An 11488-nucleotide genomic window follows, 5' to 3' on the forward strand; every position below is an offset into this window, starting at 1 on the left:
CCAAAAACCAATTTTGTTTATAATAAATTTAGGTTTTGTATTCATTCTTAAATACCAATTAAAACATGTCTTTTAAATTAATAATAACCATCAACTTTTTCTTTGATTTGTAATTTTTGTTTTCCCATTATTTTTTAATTATTTTTCAGAAATTTTTAAAGAGACGTTCGGAATGTCTGAAATTTCAGATTCCTTCTATCTGGATTGCAGAGATTTTTAGCTGGATTTTTATTTTAGTTGGAAAAAATTATTGGAATTTAGTTTTATTCTTAATTGAACTATGCTTTTTACAAGAGGCACAAAGTAAAAAAAGAAATAAAATTTACTTATTTTGTTTTTGTATCCTTATAATTTATCCTTTGCAATATTAATTTTAATAATTGATTTGATAATTTTTTCCAATCATAAGATTCATATTTCTGTAAATATGTGTGGAAATCTTCATATATATATATATATATGTTCTTTTTTTTATTAGCAACAACTGAATGAAGCTTTGAATTATGGCATGCAACAACATGCATATGTGGGCATTAACAACAATGACTCAGGTATGAAAATTTTCCTTGGGTTTTACTTATGTAATTGATTTTTTTTTGGAGGGGGGGGGGGGCTTGATAAACTCAAGAATCAGATTAAAAGTTTTAATATGTGGATTGTTTAAATATTGTTAAAAAATTTCTAAAGTTGGAATAATAATTATTATCAGAAACTGAGAGGTGTAAGAATGTCAGTTAGATATTTTGCTTCTTAAAGTTGATAATATATAATGCATATCAAGATTATATGGACATAGGATTTTCTTTGTAATAACAGTTTTTAAAAAAAATGACTCAATAATCATGAAAAAAAATTAGCATATGAAATCATAACATAAATTTGTTACAATACAAAAATATCATATTTAAAACAAGATTTTTAAAAAATTTAATTCAGTATAAGTTGTTCCAAAAATATATGAACAATGAAAAGATTCACTTTAATAACCATTGTATCAAAAAAATGCATGTTTTATATTGTACACACATAGCATAACAATTTCTAAGTATAAAGTAAATAGCCATTCTTCAATTTGCTAATAATTGGAAAATGCCTCACAGTGTTCAATTCTTAGCAGCTGATATATCTAGAATTTAGCATTTATTGACTCTGAAAGTTTCTGATATTGTTAAATAAAGCATAGAATATGTGGAAATTGGAAAATTTATCGAAATTGACAGTACAATTGCAAAAAAAAGTGTTCAGGTCAACCAAGAAGGACATCTTAGTGACAAGGTAGAGAGAGTTTGCAATCAGTGTCAACCCAAAAGATGTCTATTCATAAAATTGCAAAGGTTTTAATGTTTCTTATTTCACGATCTACTATTCACCGTTACATATAGGCAAGCAAATTTCATAAATATTGCTGAATGCATCAGGATTCCTATGCTAAAATTGCATCAGAGAAGTGCATGCATCCTTTTAGCTAAGTGTGTGTGTGTGCATGTTTGCGTTTGTTTGTTTGACAGCTGAGTGGTTTATTATTTTCTTCAGTGATGGAAGAAAAAAACAATTTGGATGGTTCTGATGGCCAAACATACTATTGGCATGATTTACAACAAGAACTTCTTTAACAGTAAGAAGATATTTCTGTCATGATATGGAGTGTGTTCTGTTTCAACAGAACAATCGATGTGGCTTTTCTTAATGTTCAGCCATGTTCTGAGGATTATCAGTATGTCTTCAAAATCCACCTGCTACCAATTTGAACCAATTAGGGGAGAAAAAATGAAAATTCCAAATGGGACAATGTGTCGATGTCAATCCAAATGGGACAAGGTGTTCACTTATCAATTCACAGCTGCTATTCAACAAGAGCTTGGTTTAGACAGAATCGAGTGATTGTTAAAAACTGACCAGTAGTATGGTGCTTATTTATATTTAAAAAATACAGTAATAATTTTTAGTAGGTCTTAATTGTTAAAGGGACAAATTAGGTCTTCTAATTTGTCCCTTTTGATTTAAAAAAAAAACTAAAAGATGAAATTTAAAATGGGAATTTTGATATTTAGAGGTAATGCAAATAGCTCGAAGTTTGTTATAGTGAGAAAATTTCATATAAAAATATGAGTTTTGTATAGCATGTACTATTTTCACTATAACATTAGACAATAAATTTGATTTAGAATTTAATAAAAAATATTTATTTTCCTAGAAAAAAATTATAATTTTTAAAGGATTCCAAACATTGTTATTTTCTTGCTGATGATTCTATATAGCTTATAAAACAAAAATTGTAGCTTATTGTTTACTTATCATTCCACAATACTCTTGAATAAGTGCCAATCCATATTCAACATAACCATTCTCTAAATTTAGAGTACTTGTAAGTTTTTGTACTTGTTTTTACTTTGTAATTTTCTCTTGCCTTCCGTAATGCTGAATGAACTTAAGGGTAACGTACTGGGAGATCTAACATTTGGAACGGTGACATGAACATGGTAGTTGCACAATCCTCTAATTTTTTGTTCTCAAATGACTGAAGGTTAATCCTCATTTGCTTAGAGTTGATTTGTTTAGCTTGTTTCTTTATGACATGCATCTTTCATGTTTTGGGAGGTGTACTGACATAAATATTTAAAAAAAAAACTAGCTTTTTAATAGATATTATAAATACTTAGGAAATTTATATGCTGTTGCCTTTGTGATATTAAATGAATAGTAGAGATCTATGCTTTCAAGCATACACATGCTATGAAAATACATGTATTAATTCTTTCTCTTCTTTGGATGCAAGTTCAAACTTCTTGATCTTTAGACTATAAATACATTTTGGAATCTAAAGGGCATGGTGTATGGCTGCAGGTGATATAAATCCTATATTTCTGACAAAAGCGATTTAAAAAGAAAAAATTTAACAATTTTTTATAAATCTGTTATCATTCCTGTCTTATTTTATAAATCTGTTATATGTTATTATTATGAGATTGTTCAAGGTATTTCTTTGCATAGTCAATGGTATTTTTTTAAATATCCTTTATAAGTTTAGCAACTGTTTCAGCTGTAATTCCAGTTTCCTATTATTCAATGTTAATGAATCTTCAATATTCTTTGAAATATTTAAACAGTGGAACTTAGAGAGATGTGGCTTCCATGTACATTTCAAACATTGAACCTCTGATCAATTCCATCAGAAGATGTCTAGTGATAAGAGCTCATTTTCAGGCTTTTGCTCTAGGAGAAAACATGTACCAGCATTACAATCAGTATTGACAGTACAGTGTCTAAACATATGGAGCAGACATTGTTTGACATGTCCCAGTATTCAATAGCTTCAAAGATTGCTGCAATTTGTCTCTCTCTTGTTCCAGATAGAAGTTTGAAAGCTAGAAGTAGTTGAGAAATTCCTTTTCCAGAAATTTTTATAGGCAGGCAATCCACTTTATCATTTCCAGAACAATCAGTGTTTAATTTGCTGTCCTGATGGATAATAAAAGATTGAAATTTAGCCTTTATATTGGTATATTTCTGAGTTCTTTGCTCTATTTTTTGAAACGAATTAAGTCTCTGTTTATAGCAAATTCAGCAATATTGTATTTTGGTGATTTCTGCTATAACATAAGCAACATTTCAGTCTGACACTTTGTTCGATCCAAAACTGCTGCAAATTATATAACAACTATAATTTTTCATTCTTGTTTTATTTTTATTTTTCCCCTAATCCTTTAAGTACTTTTCACTTCTTTTAACATACTTTTTTACACCTTCTGCTGTACTTCATCTTTTTTATTATTATTATTATTATTGTCAGTTATCAGTAGACGATTCACCTATAAATCATCTTAACTCTTCTTCAAAATAAATTTTATGGATATATTAGAAACTTCACTACTATGCACCTACATTACATCTCTGATTAATTTTTAGACTTTTATTATTATTATTTTTTTCATATAAAGAATCAAAATAAGTGGTTTTTATAATTGAAAATTAAGTGCTATTCTACCAACCAGCTATCAGCCCAGACCTAAATCCGATTAAAAATACTTTTAGAATATTTGCATGAAAGTTGCATGACCATTGACAATTATGAAATTAATACCACAAGTAAAGCAGAATTGATTCTCATTTCAGTTTTACATTCCCCATACACCAGATAGAAACATGCCTGATAGAATTGTCTAGATAATTCAAAGAAATCGATCAAAATTTGAATTTAAATACAAAATATTTGAAAAGTCCATATATTCTTGAAACAGCCATTTGTTGTTTATTTGTTTTGCAAAAATTCTGTAAAGCTTATACTATAATTATTTGCTGTAATATACAAATTGTGATTCCTTATGCTTGTATTTTTTAGCAATTACTGCATCATTGTGTTCCGTTATTTCGAAAAAAAAAAAGATTGTTAATTCAATAAATCACCTATCTATATAATTTTGAGACATACTGTAAATTGTAGAAGGCCATATAAATTCAATGTATTGAGAAACAAATATATAATAATTTTTGAAGGAAATCAACTGTGGTATGAATTAAATTATACATACTAAGCTTCTATAATGTTCACTGATTTTACAATGTTTCATTGTAATCTTTAAAAAAAAATGTTTGCATTCTTTGAACTTTTCAATTTATGTAATAATCTCAATCTCTTTTTTTCTCATTAATAAAGTGTCATTTTCTCTGTTAATCTATTTATAACGTTTCAATGAGGCTATATCTCATACAAACTATCTAACAAACATTTTTTTTTTTTTTTTTTTTTTTTTTGCTCAAAATGAAAAATCATTATTATAATTATATAAAATATTAACTATAATTGGAAAGTTAAATGTCACATGAATGGGAGATGTTAAATGCTGCAAAAGGTAATTATATTGTAACTTTTAAACTGATCATATAATACTGATAATAGAAGAAAAATTCTTTAACTATTGAAAAAGAATGAAACATATTTATAATTCATTATTAAAAAAACTTAATTAGTATGCATACATTATATTAGAGCTTAATATTTTAATACTAACACAGAAAAGCTCTTTCCTGCAAATATTTCCACTCTTGCATTCAAGAAGTTTTAGACTGAATTGCATTCCATAGTCAGTATTAGGATTCTTAATAAATCCGAACTCATTTATTAAAAGTTGTAATCTTATTTTCTACATTTTGCTATTTTTAAGCCTGAATGCAGTAATGTCCATTGCATCCTTGTAGTTTTTAATAAAATTATGGCTAATCTAAAACATTGGAGTCAGATATCATCCATGAATAGGAATAAAAATTATTTATATCTAAAAAAATAATCATTTTTAATATAATTTCTGGGCTTTCTTTATTTAACATAATCTCTTTATAGAAGCTTTATATCTCCGTATCGAAATGAACATATTTGAATTAGAGATTAAGTGAAAATTCTGAGTATTGATTTAATTAAAATCTTCCTATAGTCTTAATTGCAAATCATTAAAAAAAAAAACTTTCAAGTTCTTGATTCTACTCATATGCTAATAAAATAATATTATCTGCTAGTTTGTCAAAATCTGTAGCTTTTTATAAGCAAACATAATGATAGATAAAACTTACAAACTCGTGATATTTGCAGCAACGAATGATCTTTTTGCATTTCATGCATTTGTGTTTATTTTATTATTTAAAAAAATGTAATTTTTTACTGCCTTTATATATGTCATTAATAATGCTTGTGAAGTAATATTTTGAATTATAAATTAGTTATTATCATTAACATCTTTATTTTATATATAATGATTTTCTTGATTTTCATTTTTAGAAAGAAAATCTAAAGCTGTATTCCTTGAAAATCCATTTGATAGTGCTTTGACGAGAAAAGTAAAACGAGTTTATACTAGCATTGATTCTTTTAGGTAATAATCAATCACTCTTTTGATCTTCCATATCATATTGTAATGGTCACTTTGATGCTTTTTACTAAAGCTTGTATGAAATGCTATTTATAAAAGTATATTTCCAGAAGAAAACATTGATCTTTTTCTTCTGTTCAAATAGTAAAAAAAATTGAAATATGTTGATTTTTTTTTATTTGGCTGTTAATTTGGTTCCAAAATTCAATGGGAAATGTTGAATAGATTTCCAAATTTTTATTTATAAGAAGTTAGATGTCATTTTCATATTTATCAAAGTATGACTTTTTTTTTAACAGCATTGACAAAGTGAATCCATTATAATTTAGATATTTATAAGGAAAGATTGGAGGGGGGGGTATCTTTACTGTTTATTAAAATTTATGTAAAACTATTACATAAAAAGTTTCACTTTTGTTTTCTGTATTAGGAATTTATTATCAAATTATTGCAAGTCTATTTAAACTTTATTATTCTTTTTATTTTTCACATGCTACTTTGAATTGTACATATCTATTTCTTTTAATTGATATTCTTTTCTCCATACAGCATACGTTTAGGGGTATTTTTCCGGCGGTATCCGATAACAAGAGTTTTTGTAATTATTTATATGGTAAGATTATTATTTCTTTTTAAATTGAATGGTAGATGAAAAAAGTAAAAATGGTATAAATTTTATTTTAGTTTACATAACATAGAAGAAGCAGTATTATTAATCACCATGTGCAATTGTCAACAAAAAGAAATTAAACATCTACGTAACTTTATTATTTATTTTTTGCATCTTCACAAACTTGGTGTCGATGGAAATGACTCAAAGAGATAGTTTTATTTTGGTAGAGAAACTGATTAACTGAGTAAATTAACATAGTTAATTAAACACTAACTCAAATCCCCCCCCCTTCATTATGTTTTTTTTTTTTTTTTTTTTTTTTTTACTGAATCAATTTGCCATAATAAAATTAACTTGTAAATAAAATTTTATAAAATCCTGATGATAATTTTGTGACTTATAGAGTTTTGAAAAGTGATGCTTCTATGTTAAATTAGTCATAAACTTTCGGCGATATATCGGAAATTATTATATATTTTTTAAAAAATTTTCACTCACATAAAGCAAATCATCATATTTCACAAAATCACGAAATAAATTCATAAATGGCATACAAATTTAATATTTTTTAATGAATTTTTAAAGATTAATGAGAGGAAGTGAATTGTAACAGATTAAAATTTTTGCATGGTAACAAAGCCAATATGCTACAATTCCTAGATCCAAAATATTGTGCACATATTCCAAATAGTTTTCGAAATGTTCACAAAAATTGTAAAATTGTCAGTCAGTTTGCAACACCTGTTATTTGAGGAACCATATATTAAATTTATTTTTATTTATATATCTATTTTTCATAAGGAACAAACTTTAACTGGTATTATAATATTGTAATTAGTTAAATATAAAAATTTATTTTCAAATCAAGCGATTTTAATTAAACATAAATTCTGCTTTCTTTTAAAAATTTGTTTTTTCCTTTCATTTGGACGATATAAAATTAAATTGCAGGACAGATTGACTGGTGGAATGTTTAATTAATTTCTATTCGTTACTGGCAATTTTTATTTATAAATAAGTGAAATAGAGATTCAAAGAAGTCAACAATATTTCTTATCATACAGTAAGTTAATTAATGCTAAAATAAGACAATTAATTAGCACCTTTTATTTATATACTCAGTGGTTAATTTTGAGAAATTATTCATAAATTCCTTTAATTAAGTGGAGAATATTTTTAAAATATTCATAAAATAATTCCCTTGGTGTTATAAAATAATATCTTCTTTACATTCATAAAAAAATATAGTTTTCTGACCTCCAGTTTGAGATATTGCAGCATGGTAATGTGTTTGGCTGAATTTTTTCTCTGTATTTGCCTTGATTACATCAGCTATTGCATAAGAAAAAGAATGCTCTCAATTTTGCATTCTTATAGTGGCTTACTGTTGTAAACTTGATAAATCTTTAATCGATTAACAATTGTTTCCTCCTGAAAATAAAAGTCCATTCTTTTAATAGACACCAATGATTTCATTAATTTAAAATTCATTCACATCTCACTAATCATCGATTTTGTAAGGGGGTAAAATGTGTCCAACAACCTATTTCATTTGTCATAAAAAATAAGATGTATATTAATTTCTTAGGGTGGGTTCAATTCATAAAAAAAACTAAATGATGAATTAATTTTGAAAGTAATGGAAATGCTTCAACATTTAAATAAAAAGAAAAAAACATTTTGAGAAATCATTCTCATATTTAGGATAAATCTGAGTCTTGTTCTTTATCCCTCCAAAATTCATGGATTTTCTTATTTTGCTATTTCCAAGTTGAGATTTACTTAATATACAATCACTGATGGGTTGACTTTTTTTAATGGAATTTTCAGCAAACAAAATTAAGTATATCTCAAGAGCTGCTGTGAATTTCAGAACGAAATTTGGTACACATATGATTGACTTTCTTAATGGAAAAATTTCAAGATAGTAGTTAGTTAAATATGTTAATTAATTTGTTTATCTCGACAAACCTGTTCCTTTAAATTATTTCCATTAATACCAGTTTTGTGAAGATGCAATAATAAGTAACAAAGTTACAGCAATTTTATTTATTTATTTATTAATTTTTTTGTCAACAACTGTACCTTAACTTACAACTTTATTCCTTATGAAATTGTTAGTTTATAATTTTAAATTATTTCTTCATTTCTTTTCATTTGTGTTTCATAAGGGAAGAAAGTTTGTCGATCACATTTATTGTATTATTGCTAAATAATTTTATATCTATTTGAGAATATTGACTCCTTAATAAATATTTTTCACTCACAACAATTTCATTCTTTGAATTGTATCTCTTAAAAAATATTTTCCGCTTCAATATTCCTTTGTAATTGTTAAGATTTTTATATTAAAAAAGATAAAGAAAAGTAAAGTTAAGGTTTTATTTTAAATATTAATTTTTTACAAAGGTTTAAAGTTTGTTCATTTTTTTATTGTTCCTTTATTTTTAAAATGTTTTTCAAACTTTTTTTTTCAGTTGCTGTTGCACTTTTGGGTGTTTATTGTACTTCTGACATATGAACCTGAAATCCATAATGCTAGCTATGAAATTTCAAAAAATCATTAATATTTTAGAAATATATATATACATGTATTTAATCTTGTTAGCTGCAATATGAAATTTCTATTAAATGTTATTTTTCTAAAGCTTCCTTTTTATTGATTCTATGTATATTTTTATATTTTAAATCAGTGTTTGCCGAAAAAAGCATTTGCAAAACAAGCAATGTAATATGATGAAACTGACGGTGCAAATAATTATTTTTGATATATTAAGTACTTTATTATTGTCTGTGTGTTATTATTTTAAACATAACATTTAATGGGAGAATTTAATTCTGTCATTTTGGAAAATTTAATTCTGTAATTTTTTATTAATCTGCTAATTTTTATTTCTTCAATTTTAATGCCAACATATCACATATTTCTCAGAATATCTAGTCAAATTCAATATAATTTGTATTGCTTCTGACTGCTATATATCAACTATATCATGAGTATGATTTGAAAAATAATTAATTCTATATCATGGGATCCTCCTCTTTTTCTTTTTAACCCTGCTTTTCTGTTCGTATTTATTTTACGTGTGTAGCACTCGGGTCAATTTGACCCGACTCAGAAAACTAACCTTTCTTGCAGTAATTGACAGGTATCATTTAAGAAATGGTTTAAACAATAGTAATATAAGTTTAAAAATAGATCTAATAATATAAAGTAGCTATAAAAATAACAAAAAATCTTTGAAATTGAAACTTACATTAATATCTATACATCTATAAAAATAATAGAAAAATATTCGAAATTGAAACTTACTTTTATTTACAATATGAACAATAATATTTTACATGAGATTTGCAAATGTGATTCTTACAATTGCAGCATAACATATTATTTTTGCTGTCATTGCTTGACGGACAGAGCTTGCACCTTGCACGTTTGGCACACAATGTATTTGCAGCAGATCCCAATGGTACGTTTTCCTTTTTTATCTGTATTCGTTTCACTATTATTATTGATTCCACTTTTCCCAGATATCTTGCACTGCAGCTAACTTATCTATATTTCTTCTTTCTTGACGAGTGGATATATTTTCAAAACAAATAACTCTTGATATGGTGCAAAATGTTTTGAGGGACATTGTTGCATGAAATATATTTCTGCCAGTTTCTTTATCCCATAAGCTTTTTGTTGTCTCTCCATATTATTTATAAACACCAGCTAACAATAATAATCCCATATATGCTTGAAAAGTTTTACTTTCAATATTTTTCCACTTTTTTCCATAAGCCTTTTCTCCTTCAATATTAATCATATTTATAATTTCGTTTTCAATTGTAGAATTGAATATTACCGCAAATGCACTTTTTGTGTCTGATATCCTTGCTGCATATCTTGTCACCCTTGGAGTAGTTTTTATAATATTAGTGAGAAGAATGTGACGGTAGATCCAACTTCCACTTTATTTCACGATTCTTGTAGTGAATATTCCCTTTATAGTTCATTTGTTGAATATCGGTATCAATCGTTGTCAGAACTTTCACTCTCAATTTTATCACTTGTATGATTTTCATATTCGGATACCTCATCTTCGCTGTCAGAAACTTCTAATAGTTTAGCTATATCAGCGTGACTCAAATTTATGCGATTTGCCATTTTTTCTCTCGCATTCACAGGCACACTCTTTTACAGTGTATCAGAAAGTGAAATACAGCAGAAAAAAAGGAATGTTGCAATAAGAGCAAAGAGATTGGCCCCCTGCCAATCGTATCAACTTTTGGACTTGCACACTCTCTCTTGTCATTTGACCAAACACCTACGTCAACGAAACAGGTTTTGAAAACAGATAAATTACAGAAACTATTGTTATTCTTTTCTTTTGAATTATTCCAAACAAAATTGAACATATATGAGTAAAAATAAATTATTTTTTTGCATTGGGACTCGAACAATACATTAGGTATAAATTGAAAAATATTTCTTCAAAATAAGAATAAACCTAAATCTGTTTAGGAGTACATATTTTTATTATTTACCAAAGATGTAAAAAAGTTTCATGAAAATATCCCTGTATTATATATTTTTGTTAATATAAATTTGAAGAATATAAAATTAAAATGTAAGTAGGAACTCGATTTATTTTTTTGAAGAACTCAAGCTTTTTCTCAATAAAGGACATAATAAGGTTTGGACTTTCATATAAAAATCAATATACAATTCATTCAAGATTCCCAATATCTCTGAAAATTACTTGGAATTTTATTTTCCTGCACTCTGGACCAGATATATACTTGACTTTTTTATTTATTTATTTATTTTCTTCTTCTTTTCATTAGTTCTTGAAAAATAGGCGAAATGTATATCCATTGTTTTTTAGTAAACAATAATAAAGTCATAGGTAAAGCAATTTATGACTTTATTTGGCATGATAATTAATTAATAATCAGTATTAATATTATTAAAAATGGCAATTTTTTAAAATTTTTGAAATGGTATATTTTTTTTTTTTTTTGTGCT

At 26.2% G+C, this 11488-nt stretch overlaps 1 protein-coding gene across 3 annotated transcripts in view; it reads left to right on the forward strand.

Moving 5' to 3' along the window:
• The window catches only part of LOC129983633 (golgin subfamily A member 5-like), a 35771-nt gene extending 26521 nt beyond the window's left edge, over positions 1–9250 (forward strand). For all 3 annotated transcript variants that reach the window (XM_056093168.1, XM_056093170.1, XM_056093169.1), the window contains 4 exons: positions 479–551; positions 5771–5864; positions 6411–6474; positions 8952–9250. In XM_056093168.1, the coding sequence (XP_055949143.1) occupies positions 479–551; positions 5771–5864; positions 6411–6474; positions 8952–9041 (321 nt within the window). In that variant the 3' untranslated portion in view covers positions 9042–9250. The remainder of the gene's footprint in view (positions 1–478; positions 552–5770; positions 5865–6410; positions 6475–8951) is intronic.
• Positions 9251–11488: the final 2238 nt, after the last annotated feature.

Source organism: Argiope bruennichi, chromosome 9, assembly GCF_947563725.1.
Source record: "Argiope bruennichi chromosome 9, qqArgBrue1.1, whole genome shotgun sequence".
NCBI classification, from domain to species: Eukaryota; Metazoa; Arthropoda; class Arachnida; order Araneae; family Araneidae; genus Argiope; species Argiope bruennichi.